At 54.5% G+C, this 14148-nt stretch overlaps 3 protein-coding genes across 3 annotated transcripts; 2 read left to right on the forward strand and 1 right to left on the reverse strand.

The window, feature by feature from the left end:
• Positions 1-1217: 1217 nt before the first annotated feature.
• N7462_009419 (putative C6 transcription factor) lies at positions 1218-3834 on the forward strand (the record flags this gene model as incomplete). Its single annotated transcript, XM_057081133.1, has 5 exons — positions 1218-2217; positions 2296-2488; positions 2542-2691; positions 2747-3237; positions 3344-3834. The coding sequence occupies 5 exons, from the start codon at positions 1218-1220 to the stop codon at positions 3832-3834; spliced, it is 2325 nt and encodes a 774-aa protein (XP_056929970.1).
• Positions 3835-4199: 365 nt separating this feature from the next.
• N7462_009420 (sphingomyelin phosphodiesterase) lies at positions 4200-6199 on the reverse strand (the record flags this gene model as incomplete). Its single annotated transcript, XM_057081134.1, has 3 exons — positions 4200-5819; positions 5906-5992; positions 6065-6199. 3 exons carry the CDS (start codon positions 6197-6199, stop codon positions 4200-4202), a joined length of 1842 nt encoding a protein of 613 aa, XP_056929971.1.
• Positions 6200-8765: 2566 nt separating this feature from the next.
• On the forward strand, positions 8766-11826 carry N7462_009421 (putative MFS monosaccharide transporter; the record flags this gene model as incomplete). The annotated part of the gene is made up of 4 exons (XM_057081135.1): positions 8766-8909; positions 9065-9196; positions 9293-9761; positions 9851-11826. 4 exons carry the CDS (start codon positions 8766-8768, stop codon positions 11824-11826), a joined length of 2721 nt encoding a protein of 906 aa, XP_056929972.1.
• Positions 11827-14148: the final 2322 nt, after the last annotated feature.

Genomic DNA, 14148 nt, shown 5'->3' on the forward strand with positions numbered 1-14148 from the left:
CCTTGTCCTTGCCATTATGCCCGCCGATACGAATTCACGATCCCTGTTCTTGATACCGCTGCTATCCGCAGACCGGCAAATACAATTTTTCACTTTTTTCCCCCTGTAACTCTCTCGTATCTTCTCCATTCGTAATGTAGACATACGCCTCCTCCTAAGTAATCCGTGGCGTATCGCCAAAAGTCAGCCAATTTGTAGATCTCGCGAATCTTCTTCCCTTGTGTTCTTTCGTAAGGGCTAAGTTCCTAATTTTCTGTGTGCATTCCCCACCTTTACCCCTCCACGTCATGCCATACAATGACACCACTCGTGTACACATCGAATCAGGGTCCCCCGTTTCGCGAGCTTGCATGATCTTCCCGGGTGAGTATGACTGCTTCCGCCGCCGTGATGCACATACATCTGCAGGATTCCTGCCAGTGGGAAGGCAGAAGAATGCGCCGGCCGGGGGAGGGGGGGGGCCGGGAACAGGCCTGGCGCCTAGTCGCCGCGTCCTATTCGTGTACATGGCGCATGGCTCTCATGCAGAATAAAGCACTAGAATCGGCTGATGTGGGTGGGGAAGGGTTCGGTGTATGCAGTGGTCCTATCAGGTCTTATAACAGAAACATTGTTTTCGATTTATGCTGATTCGCTAGTGTTGGAATTGAGTGTAGAAAGCCTTGAAGTTTGCTTTGAGGTGCAGGTTTCAGGTTTAGTGAATATGAGGGGAATTGGGGGGGGGGGCCCATTTTGGAGATCGCTTTTACATGTTTTGTATCATGGCTTCCTTGGCTTGTATAGAGAAGGGGGGTGAAATAGATGGAAAACAGATTTGTGACTTTGTTGTCTGCCTCCACGGGCTATTGGAACTGATGCGCTGAGGTTACGCGGGCTTCCGATTAAATCTGATAACTTTTAACTTGATTAACTCTATAGTCCGCCCGCACTTGGAACCCCGCGAGACTGTATGCTACGTCCTGGATACGTTATCGATATGATGATATCCTTCCATCTATCAACAATCCAGGGTTCCAAGGATATTCAACCAACAATAATCCAGAACCTCGGGTCAACCACCGGCGTGACGGAACTCCACAATTTCTCTCGTTCCGCCCGTGCCCCGGCTTCCCAATGTCTATCTCCGACCGTTCCCCGCCCGCTCTAATCGCATGAACTTGATCGCCCGCGCCAACCCCGGCCTCCCCGGCCTGCCAGAAGCACGATAAACGAAATCAATGGCCCCATCCGAATCGCCTGATCATGATACTGCCCAAGCACCCCCATCCAAGCGGCGTCGCGTGGCGGTCGCCTGCGATGCATGCCGCACCCGTAAGTCCCGCTGCGACGGCACCCGGCCCCGGTGTTCGCTGTGCCGGGATCTGGGCTTTGAGTGTGTCTATACGCCGCCAACGACGGCAACCAATGTCATTGTACAGAAAGACTACTTGCACGGCCTAGAGGACCGGGTGAAGAGGCTGGAAGAGTCGGTTTTGGGGGTTCGCGATGAGATTAGTGGACTGACCGGCCGGGTGGACCGCATGCAGAGCGGCAAAGTAGATGGAAGCCCTGAGGAGGAAGTACATGCGCAGCGAGTGGTCTCGGTGCCAGACTTGATCGGGACGGAGGACTCGGTGGATGCGATGGGCGCGATGACGTTCGCAGAAGAAGAGGATTCGGGGTTCTTCGGTATAGTTTCTTTTGGACTAGCACGCTGGTCTGGATGGGAGACCGATCCGTGGCTAATTGACGATCGATTAGGTCCCTCATCAAATATCGCATTCTTGAGACATCTCTCTGGAGCAGTTGTTCAGCAGGGATATCTCCTGTCACCTGGGGCCGCAGAGGGAGGCTTCGTGAGCGCTTCACGGCCACCGTCGGTACCACCCCAGATGGCCGGCCATGATAAACGCCCGAAAGTCAATATTTTTGCATTGCCGCATCAGTCAGAGACGATAGCGCGGATCTATCGCTATTTCTCTAATACGGGACTTCTTTTCCCGTATATCTACCCGCCAATCTTCCTGGAGACGTATCATCAGATGGTGCGGGAGAACTTCACCAAAGTGCGAAAGACATGGCTGGGCCTGTTGAATATGGTGCTGGCCATGTCGACTATCACTGCCGTGCCAGGTGGCGCGAAGGCAGATATGCGAATTGCAGAATCTGATGTCTTCTACCAGCGGGGTCTAGGCTTATGCAGTAGTGAGATCCTGCGCGGAACAACGCTAGAAGTTGGTAGGTTGGATAACCCATAGTGGGCTCTGAGTTCCACGTCACTTCATATGTAATACCCATCCACTAATTCAGTCCTAGTCCAATTTTTGCTCTTGATGGGACAGTATCTCCAGGGAACACAGAAATCTGTCCAGGCTTGGACAGTCCACGGACTAGCAGTCAAAGCTGCACTCCAGCTTGGACTGCATTCCCAAAACGCATCTAAGGCCTTCTCGGCCCTCGAGCAAGAAACTCGCAAACGAACTTGGTACGGGTGCGTTGTACTCGATAGGTAAGCTAGTAGCGAAAGTCTCGGCACAACGATACCAGATGCTGACTCATTAGAACCCTGAGTATGACATTCGGAAGACCGAGTTCGATTCCAGACAGCTATGTGAAGCTTGAGCTACCCTCTAAACGAGATTTTGAAAAGTCATCTGCATTCATCGATGACGAGACCTCTTATCTCAGTGTTGCCTTTTTCAACTCGACCATGTATGTTGTAGCCCCAAACTACTCTCCATTTGTATTAACAGCCATCCCTCCCAAGAACGCTATATAAACAGTTATGGAACGTACTAGACCTTTTATACGGCCAAAATATTGGCTGCGGGTCCCCCCTATCCGTCACCGAAACAGTCGCTCACATCTTCAGCATGGAGCAGAACCTCTTCTCATGGGAGCGCTCGCTGGTTCAATCCCTCCAGCTCGTGTCCACCGCCACCCTTGACGAAATGCCTCCTGAGCAGCTCTCATCAAACTTCCAGTATTTCTCCTGGAAATTCCGTGTCATCCTTACCCTGCGCTACCTCAACCTGCGCGTCCTCCTCCACCGCCCTGTCCTCGTCAAGTTCATAGCTGCCAGCAGGACACCCAACCGCGACCCGCAGGACCTAAAACTGCTCCAGCAGATCGGCCAGAACAGCATGACCATCTGTACCGAGTCGGCAATGCAAATCATCGACATTGTTCACCGCGTCGTGTCAGAGCCGGGCTGGAAACAGAGCCTGCTCGGCGCTTGGTGGTTCTCGCTATACTACAGTACGTCTACGTCTCCCCCTCGCCCTTCTGACCGTCCCTGGCCGTGACTGGGCTTTTCAATCTGTGTTCTACTCCATCGTCGCTAACGCTCCACGCACCTCGCCAGCATTCAACGCCGCGCTCGTCGTCATCGGCGCCATCTGGGTCAACCGCGACGCAAGTCTGAGCGACGGCCCCATGCCCGCGCACGCGATAGAATCCCAGCAATACCCCAGCCGTGCAGTGACTGCGCTCTCCAAGCTCGACGACGGAAACCGCATGATCGACCGCTGCAGGTACTATCTGGAGCAGTTCACCAAGATCCTCGTCGACCCTGGTACGTTGTCTCCCCTCCTCCCTCCCGCCCCGGGGGGAAGGGACCGAGGAACCCGAGCTAATTCATGCCCATTAGAGAGAAACCCCGGCGGTTCAGACTCGGGCTCGGACGTGGCCGGTCCCGTGCTTGTCGGGTCCCGGGGTTCCCTGCCGGCCGCAGACTTCGGGCTATCACCGTTCGGGATGGAGCTAGGCGAGTTCATGATGGACGATGACCTTGTGGCGATGCTTGAGAAACAGGCGCTATTGCCCGCCGATCCCGGGACAACTTATGACTTGTGAGATGGGGAGAAATGGAGAGGGGATGGATGTCTATCATGCTCTCAATCAAATGGACCCGACTCGTTCGCGTCATTGTTTGTATATGTACCTGTACATACCGAAATTTTAGGCCTTAGTCATAATCGTCATTGGAAGCCCTTTGACGGACGAAGGGCGAATATTTAAATACTTGTAGAGAGTGGAGCCCCAGAGAAGCGTCTTAATGCAATGGAACATACTGTGAATTCTTCCTCTTTTCAACTAAAATGAACACTGAATGCTGTTCTTCTATCGCCCATGCAGGTATATAATATACTACTATACTTGGCTTATACATCCTCCCCCATCCCTCTCATCCCGCCTCTGCCCGTATAACCAGTCCCTCACTATCTCTCCGAGGGAGCCTCGCTCCGCGCCTCGTGCGCCCGCCGCGCAATCTTGGCCAACAGTGGCGCCATGCCGGCGTGGTTACATTCCGGCTGGAAGCGTGTCGTTGGGACGCCGTCTCGCTTGGAGAAGCTGAAGCCCGGCGTCGGCACGACACAGTTGTACTGCGCGTCTGCGGCACGCAGGGCACATATCTCCTGCGAGACGCAGGTATCAGTGCACGCGGGCACGTTGAAGCCGCGCGTGCGGCGGGCCCAGAAGGCCTGGAACACGGCGTCATCTTGCTGCATGGCGACGGTGACGTTGTGCCAGAAGCCTGGGGTAAGCTCGGCAGCAGGGTCAGTTACTGGCGGGGTGAGCGCGGCCCCATAGGACGCTTTGGCGGAGTAGTAGGGGGTCCAGGCGGGGGAAGTTTGAAAGGCTGGATCTGTGATGTTGGCGATGTACTGGGTGAAGTCGAGGACGGCGAAAGTGACAGGGTCGATGTCGTAGACGCGGAAAGAGGGCGGGCCGGAGGTGGGCGTCATGGAGGGCGCGACGTAGCCCATGGCGGTTGCAGAGTCCCAGCTACGGGCACTATAGTTGGCGTAGGCTATTTGGAACTCGTCGGTGTGGGTATGGCCGAAGAAGAGAGCAGCGATAGTGGCGTCATAGCGCTGTACGATCTGGTCGAAATAGTGCGAGTGGTCACGGAAATGGTCGGCGTTGCCAGGGGGAATATGAGAGATGAGCCAGACACGTTGACCAGCAGTCTCGGCAGCTTGAAGTTCTTCAATTAGCCAAGTGAGTTGGCTGTCTGGGTCGTATTCCATGGGCTCGGTATAGGCGAAGAAATTGTACTTGTAGTAGAAGATACTATTGTAAGAGATAATGCGTAGCTTGCTGCCTGGGTGGATAGCGGAGTAGGAGCCATATTCATTAGCATTTTGCACCGATGGAATCCCAGTCAATGCCATCCAGTCGGCTGCCAGGGCATCGTAGGCCCATTGGGGATTGTATTCGCTGGGGATGTTGTCGGATGGGAAGAGGTTCAGAGGTGCCGCATCATGATTGCCCAGGGCTGCATAGACTTGGCCAAGATGAGACTCCATTGCGCCGTAGGTTGCATTCAAGTCCTGAAGGACTTCCGACTTGTTGACAAGCCAAACATCATGCGCTACCACGTCGCCCGTGTAGATAGAGAACGCTGGGTTGAGGTCGGCGATGGCAGTCATCATACTCTCCTGCAGCCGGTGTGGAGGATCACATTTGGGATTCCCAAACGGCCCACATGGCGAGGAGGTCTTGCCAGGAGCATCGTCTTCGCTGTAGACTCGGCAGCAGATTGGCTTCGAACAGTCATAGTTGGAACCGGTTTCATATGAAAGGTCCACGTGCGTGTCACTAAAGTGGACCACTTTAATGGCGGGCTGCCCGCTGGGTGGAGGTCGATGGGTTGGCGGTTTAGACGTTGGGAATGACAATGTGTAGGGGCGCACATCAGGATAGTTGCAGAGACCGACCAGGCTTGCACAGAAGGTCTTCGCCGTGTGAGAGCCGAGCTTCAAATTCTGAAGGGAGTAATACACCGCCGGGCCCTCATTGGCGATGACGCCAGCACAGACATCTGAATCTTCCGCCTACATATTGTAGTTAGAACATGTGGGTATCTGTGATGAGAGGTTGCAGGTGAAACGATCCCAAGTGGAAGGCTCAGAGTACTTACACCGCTGATATCGCAGACGCCGGTCAAAACATCCACCATGAACGATTCGCCAAAGCCGGCGACTAGTTGAAGGCCGCCTAGGAGAACCTGGCAAACCCCTCACATTAGCCTCGTTAACTGATGTTCCTCGAGTGGTTGAGCGCATGCATGACGGCATACCTGGCAGCTGGCACAGTCCACGGCTTCTTTGAAGTCATCCCAGATCGTGGAGATCCAGCTATCGGCAGAGTTCGCGACAACCCCGCGCAAGGATGTCTGTAAGGCGAGCGCAGTCACAAGGGGCACCGATTTCATCTCGACGGTGGCTTTCTTTCAGCAGAGGGTTCTGTGCTTCGCCCTGTGCGAACCCAGAAGGGCAAGGGAGGATGAGAAAACAGAGTGGGCGGAATGCGATGGAAGGATGGTAGGAGCTCAGACAGTTGCCATGTCTTTATACTCTCCATTTCGAGACCGGCACCAAAACCTGCCCCGGGGATATCTGCACGTATATTTGCGCTGCAAGACGATCCTACCTTCCGCTGAGGGTCAGAATGCGTTCCTGCAGCTGCACAGAGTAATCCAGGAAATAAGCGAAGAGGGATCTTCAGAACTTTGTGCTTGAACCCCTCAGCGATGGATATCAAGCGTCGAGGCGTCTGGAACGCTACAGCGATCCACTCTTGCATATTATTCGAGCATACGGCAGTTCACGCAGGTCTCCTGCCTATGGATCAACTCCATCGACCGCCAGTTCGCCCTCGTGTCGGGATTTAGTGGTGGCCGATTAGGGGCAGCGAGAAAGCAGAGGGGCAGCAGACGTCACCCAAGCTATGCAGCCAAGCAGCTAACGGGCGGTGCTGCACTCCGGGAGCATAAAGCGAAGATGATCTCGGGGACTGATTATTTACCGTGAAGAGCGAGAGGATCTTGGCGGAGATCGACTGTCACCTCGGCCGCCTCAAGTTGGGCCATCACATGGCTCGATTGCAAGGCAGTGAACGGCCTGGAGACTCGGGACACGGTGAACCTCAATTCTCGTCGGTCTTTTGGGGATCAAATTGACCTATTTCGGGCTTCATGCAGGAGGGGCGGTTCATTGGGAGCCTCCTGATAAGATGAGATCTTTTCCCTACCCCCTGAGCTGCCAAGCCCAGTCCTGCACGTCAGAGGGAGCAGGTGGAACTGAGCGTGTGAAATGGAATACATGCGATTGGGGGAGTCTATTTGATATATCGATCGTGCTGTGTACACCTCTCTACCTCTACATCTCAACATGACCACATGGAGATGGAGACGTATCAGGGACGAGAGTGGAGATCTGGGAATGATGGCGGGTTTTCCGACCACAGCAACGAGGTCCAGGGAATTAGAAGGGATGGCTGAATGCCGCGACTACAGATTCTTCACGAACAGCTTTCCGGTCTACAGAACCCCCCCCGGGTAGTGGAAGGGAGCCTCGCATGGCTACATTGGTTGTCATCGCAAGCAGTCTGTTCTAGAGTTGAGGCATCTCTTGGACGGACCCCGCATGGGCGTACAGAGGCAAAGCCCCCCCCCCCCCCCCCCCCCGGGAGAGCATATACGAGCAATCAGCATCCGGTCGTAAAGCGCGAGAGCACCGCAGAGGCCTCTAGGAAATCATCTCTTCTCTTCCCCGCGCTGTTCAAAGGTGGACTGCCAGTCCCCCGCCGATCTCGGGCGGACGGAAGTATCCCGGCCAGTCATGGGCCCGTTGGGACTGGGTCGTTAGGCCCGCTCCTCTGGGGGAGGGTTGCGGTTACCCCAGGAATCTCCGCGACCCAGGGATAGTCGATTTTTGAGGGGCTGCACGATTGGATCGCGCTAGGATGGTCCACCAATGGGCTTCTGGGACGGGGTCGAGGGAGGGGTTCAAGCCTCCGAACCCAAGCTAGCATGAACAAGAGGCGACTGGGAACTCCGGAAGCTCCTGGGCGGACCATTCGTCCATTGCATGCTCAAGGGTAAGGGGGCGGGCTCGGCAGGGGGAGGTTCAGACAGTCGAAAGAGAGCGAATCAAGGGATATCAAGCAGCTCCAGAGCTGTTCACCGGCGGGAGGAAAAAGAGAGAGAGAGAGAGAAGAGAGAGAGAGAGAGAAGAGAGAGAGAGAGAGAGAGCAAGAGAGCAAGAGCGCAAGAGAGCAAAGACGGAGCGCGAAAGCGCAGACCAGCGGTGAACGTCACCGTCGAGTCCACAATAAGCGCGCTTCTACCCCGTCTACCTTCGCCCCTTCAATTGCCCGTCGCGTTCAAATGACTCCGGGGCTCTTGACCTCGGGGATCTGGCCATAGACTTAGAATCGTCCGAAACAGGATGCTGCTGTCGTCTCTCTCGTAAAAACAAAGACCAGCAATCAAAAAGAAAAAGAAAAAGAGGGACATGGTTGGTAGAGGCGCCCGGTCGCGGCGGCGGGGGAAGCCAGGAATGACTCGATCCTCAATTCGCCAACACTCCACCTCGTCTTTCCCCCTCCCCAACTTTTCCCAAATCCCCCTTCCCAATCTTTCTCTTCTCCTGTTCCAACAAGCTCAGCAATTTCAACTGTCTCTTCAACCTCCCTGTCGGCCCCTGCCCTCCTATCCTCAGCCCGGCTGCCTCGCTACTGTGCGCTCTCCGAAACCAAGCGGGTCCCCACTCCCCGGGCTTACCCCGGATTCGTCGGTGCGAAGGACAAAAAACCGCAAAGCCCAGTCTGCCTCACCCCCAAGACCATGGAGTCCTGGCTGGACTCACAGTTCTTTTTCGTCCTCCGCCGTCCCCAATGCATTGATGAGCCTGGAACTCCATTCTCTCTCGCTATATTGAGCAGTTTACGATCGTGCGCCGTCCGCCACCCACGCGGTGCGCGCGCCAGCAGCCGTGATGGCGAGCCGCCAACCCGCCACGTTGGGGGTCTCAATCTCCTTCTTCGTGATCGCCAGTGTCTTCGTCGCTCTTCGGTTTATCTCGCGCGTCTTCGTCGTGCGCAGGGTCGGGTTACACGATTATTTCATGTTGGTCGCATGGGTAGGTCGGATCTGACGCCGTCCCTGCATGTGTCCGGGGTTGTATTGGGCTAGCCCTTGTTGTGACCCCCGAGGAGCAATCCGCGCATTTTCGCGACTGGCTGGACTATGACTTTCTACTTTACGTTCCTGGCTCGCTAATTCGTATTGCACTAGATCATTGATTTCGGCTTCTCCTTCTCGCTTTTCTATGCGACGAAAAAAGGACTTGGTCTACACTCGTACGACATTCTGCCCGAAAACGAAGAGGCGCTCAACAAAGCGAATTATGTCTTCACCGTCCTCTACGTGAGTGTCTTTCTCTCTGTCTCTCCGCCTCTCTATTCCTCATGAATAGATCTGGACAACATCAGCCCTAGGATGCTCATTTCTCTCACTCCCTAGAATCCAGCACTGATGGCCGTCAAAACATCCATTTTGGTGTTCTACCTGACCTTGACTCGCAACCAAAAGGTCTTTCGATGGGCCAACTATGTTACACTGGCCGTGGTGAATGCCGCTGGCTTCGCACTGACCATGGTCAACGTCTTTCAGTGCCGTCCTGTGTCCGCCGCGTTCCACTCAACAGTCCCTTCCTATGCGAAGTGTACCGACATTGTGACTCTCTACCTGTCCTCCTCTCCCGTCAATATTATCACCGACTTGGCCATTCTTTTCCTTCCTATGCCCATTCTGACGCAGATGCGGCTTCCTAAAAAGCAAAAGGTGATTTTGATAATCACCTTCAGCTTTGGTTTCTTCGTGGCCGTGGTCGATGTCATCCGCATTGCGTTCCTCCAACAAGCCGCCACTTCTCGTCAATTAGCCTTGAAATCGATCCACATACAGAATCTCGGCGGCGCGGATTTCAGCTGTATGGATATACCTTTCTTTCTACTTTTCCTTTGGTGCGATATTTTCATTGGATGTCACGAAGCTAACTACAATGGCTCTGCTCTACAGGGTATGTCTCGCTTTCTTTCATGTGGTCCGCCGTGGAAGTCAACGTCTCGGTGATATGTGCATGCGTCCCAAGTCTGAAACCGCTGGTCGCCCGCCTCGTACCGAAATTGATTCGAGACACCGATGACCCGACTTCCAGCCCTCTCAACAACTACGCCACTGGAGACAGTCCGGTCGCGGTCCCCCAACCCGCCGTGATACCAAATTCCAATGGTCCGTCTCCGGCTTCCTCTCCATCCGACAGCACTGGCAGCAAACCCTCTCAAACCCGAAGCGGCAGTAGCATTGCCCGACGCCAAAGCTCAAATACGCCCATGGGTATTTTAGATTTCCTGGGCCACCCGGGGAATGGCCCTGCGGACACCGAAGCCAACACGCATACCAGCGCGTCCTACCCACCCGATATCACATTCTTCGATTTCGTCAATATGAAGAACCCAGAGAGCATGCTGAAACTGAACAACCGAGAGTCCATCGCGCCGATTGCATTGACTACCCTTCTGTTCTTCTTATGGGGCTTCGCATATGGTTTTCTTGACATACTAAACACCCAGTTCCAGACAATTGTCAAGCTGGACTCGTGGCACTCCCTTGGGCTCCACGGGGCCTACTTTGGCGGGTATGTTGTGGGACCGTTGCTCATTGGGCGGCCAGTCTTGAAGATTTGGGGTTTCAAATCCACGTTCATCACAGGCCTCTGTATCTATGCGTGTGGCACCCTTATCTTTTGGCCGTCTGCCGTATTGACCTCTACTGCGGCGTTCACGCTTTCCAACTTCATTGTTGGCCTTGGTCTTGCCGTCCTGGAGACGGCGGCAAACCCATTCATTGCGCTGTGTGGCCCCCTCGAGAATTCGGAAATTCGACTCAACATCTCGCAAGGCGTACAGGCCATCGGCAGCGTCGTGTCGCCATTGCTAGCCAAAAAGGTCCTGTTCAAAGGTGTGCAGGATGTGGCGTCTTTGGTGGATGTACAATGGGCCTATCTCGGCATTGCTCTGTTTGACGTCCTTCTGGCCGTAGCATTCTATTATCTCCCGATTCCCGAAGCTTCGGATGATGACTTGGAGGAATTGGCAAATCGACGCCGAGAAGATAATATGACCAAGGTCCTCGGGATCCCGGTGGTTTGGCTCACTCTTGCCTTAGGAGTCTGGTCACAATTCTTCTACGTAGCTGGACAAGAAGTCCTTGCCACATCCCTCGAACGCTTCGTCGCTGCGGTTAATCCAAATACCACGCTAGGCGGCTTCGAGTTCTTGACGATCGGCCATAGCGTTTTCGCCATAGGCCGCTTCCTAGCTGCCTTTGCACAATGGTTTCTCAAACCACGCTGGATCCTCATGGTCTCCTACATCGGCATGATTGTCTTCGCCGTGCTCTGCATGAAGACCACCGGCTCGGCTGCGGCAACGATGGCGATGCTGGTCTTTTTATTCGAAAGCGGTGCGTTCAGCATTATCTTTGCCATCTCCCTTCGCGGGACTGCTCGGCATACCAAGACCGCCTCAGTGTTCCTCACTATGGGCATTAGCGGCGGTGTCTTCTTCCCCTTTGCCGAGTACGCGGCCTACTTGACGCACGGTCAGAACTACTCCTACTGTGTTATTGTGGCTCTGTTTGCTGCTGGCGCCATCTTCCCCCTGTACCTCAACCTGGTCCCCGCAGTCAAGAAGCAGGTCGATCCCGTGCCGAATGAGTATCTGCGCCGCCACCGCCGGCGCAGCCGGGCCGCCACTGGGACTATCCACCGCGAGAAGCAGAACCCGGCGATCGGGGGCGTGCTGTCGCGCCGTCGTAGTCTCGTTTCGGACCCAGACTTGCTCCCCGACCTCCCCATGCCCGGCGAGACTCATCCTCAGCCCCGGGCACGCAGCATTAAGCAGGCTTCCCAGTCCAGCGCTCACTCCCACGCCCCCTCGCAGTCGTCCCAAAGCTCTGCGTCTAAACGAGTGACCACGATTCATGAACCATGAAATTCGAGGCAGAGAGACCCGTCGCACCCAAAACTTGGGCTTGCCTTCACGACATGAATTAACGACCAACTCTTCTTACCTTTCCCACCTCTCCTCCCCCCCTCCCTCCCTCCCTCCCTCCCTCCCTTCCTTCCTTTTCCTATGCGCAGAGATGTAAATTCTTTGCTTCTAGCTCCGTGATGCATAACGCTTTCTCTTTCTTCCCTAAATCTCTCATCCTCATCCCGTGATCACTCCCCGCGATACCCAGCTCTATCAAAATGCCTCTGCCCGTCTCTTAAAAAATAGCTTACATTTCTGGACGAGATACCCTTGATATCTTTCTATCTTTTGCAATATACCTTGCACGGTTGGGGTGTGGGAGGCGGTAATCTTGTGCCTTGTTCCTTTGCTTCTTCTTCATTTGCATTTCAGCGACGGCGTTGGGTTGGGGTATGTAGGCAACTCTCTTGTCTCTCGCCCTAGTTGGGTTTTTTTTTCTGTCTGTCTGTGTCTGTGGTTGTGGCTGTGTGTGGCTGTGGATATGTGGCCCAGGGCTCGTTTGTACAGACTTAGTGTTTCGCATGTATCCCACCGAGTCCGAGTCCTCCGTCTCCCCGTCCTAATATATAGTCAAATTGTATAAAACCCTAATTCCCATGGCTTCCTCTGGCTTTCTCTTCCCCATGTCGAACAGCGAGACATCTTCCTCTTCCTCTTCCTCTTCTTCCTCTCTCTCTCTCTCTCGTTATTCGATGAACCACCCACCGGACGCTTGACCCTCCCCTCCCTCCCCTCTCCACACCTTCGACCCGCAATGCGGCCCACGATCCACGGCACCAGACAACACAGGCAGGGGACAAAGGAGGGGTTACCCACGGCGTATTTTCGGCCGCGAGCTGACAGGTTACCGGTGTGTCGCCCGAACCGTCGCATGCAGTTGGCGATCTGTGGAGAGGAGGGAAGCGATTGTAGGGCGGTTCTTTTTTTTTTTTTTTTTTTCTCTCTTTTCTTTTCTTTTCTGCGTGGGCACAAGCAGGGAGTGGTTTCTGGGTCGGGGTTTCGAGTGTTTTTACTTATTTTTTATCTTTGGTTCTGTGTATGGATGGAGGATTGTTGGTGGGGGGGGGGGGTTGGGTTATTTTTATGGGCTCTTTTCGGGACTGAGGGGAGGTTTTTTGTATAGGGTTGCGCCCCTGGGGATAGAGGGGGAAGGTCAAGGCACATAAGGTGTATATATATGTAATGTGTATAGAGAGAATGAAGATAGGGAGTGCGGCTCAGGGGGGTTCTGCAGGATTGCGATCGAAATGACGATCGGATCTGGTGGCACCGTGGCGTAGCCAAGGCGTTGTCTGTGTCTTTGGGGGAGGAAGGCCCCGAGGTCCGAGGTGGTTCAGGGGCACAGTGGCGATTGGGAGAAAGAGAGAAAGAGTAGGAAAACGAGAGAAAGGGGGAGAGGAGAGCATCCGAGATGCGCAGATATGGGGGAATAGCTTCGAGTTAGGGGGTTGTCGAGGATTTGTATACTCCGCCCTGCTGGATGCGGAGATATACTTCCGTGTCCCGCGGTCGCCGATCCGTGCGATTACCTCCAGAGACACCGAGCTAGACCGATTAGACGCCGGCGATCGCCCAATTATATGCCCTATCGGCATTCCTTTCGTTCAGGGGGGGGGGGGGGGGGGGGGACGATCTCGGAGAATTTCTGACGATTCAGGGGACTGGCTTAGCGGCCAGGCTAGGAGTCTAAGTGGTCGCAAGACTCTAAGAGTCTCAGAGGGCCCCAGTTCAGCCACGCCACATCTCCAATTCCCCCACGACCTCTTCTGAGAACATGAAAGCGCATTGTTTAGCGTTGAGGCAAAACCTTACGAACTGGTCCCAGGCACACACTCGAAAGGCTAATTGATTGGCCTTGGGGATTCCATCGGGAAGGTTTGGGGGCTAAAGGCTTAGGTGTGCAAGTTTCCCTCTCTCCCTCCCTCTCTCTCTCTTTTGGGACAGGATTTCTTGTCATTTTTCCGGCGAAGATTAGCTAGTGCGACTTGGGGCAGTGAAAGCATCCTGGCGTCCTCCCTGGGCAAGTATATTCCATTACTGTACAGTGTTGCGGTATAGCGTGCGGTACAGTGTGCGCTGGACGGGGTCAACGAGGTGCATAAGGTTCGGAGACAGTTTATGCAGGTCTGGAGCGAGTGACGTTCAGTTCCGGTGTTCAAGTTGCGAACTACTTCATGGTCTCGATTGTCTCGGAATATTGATGTACTACGGGCTTTCCTCAGGGCAAGTGGTGAGGGAACCCGACCCCGACCCGGACCGCGATGCAGTGCACACCACTTC

The sequence above is a fragment of the Penicillium macrosclerotiorum genome, assembly GCF_028827735.1.
Source record: "Penicillium macrosclerotiorum strain IBT 26536 chromosome Unknown utg000009l_segment0_segment0, whole genome shotgun sequence".
Lineage (NCBI taxonomy): Eukaryota > Fungi > Ascomycota > Eurotiomycetes > Eurotiales > Aspergillaceae > Penicillium > Penicillium macrosclerotiorum.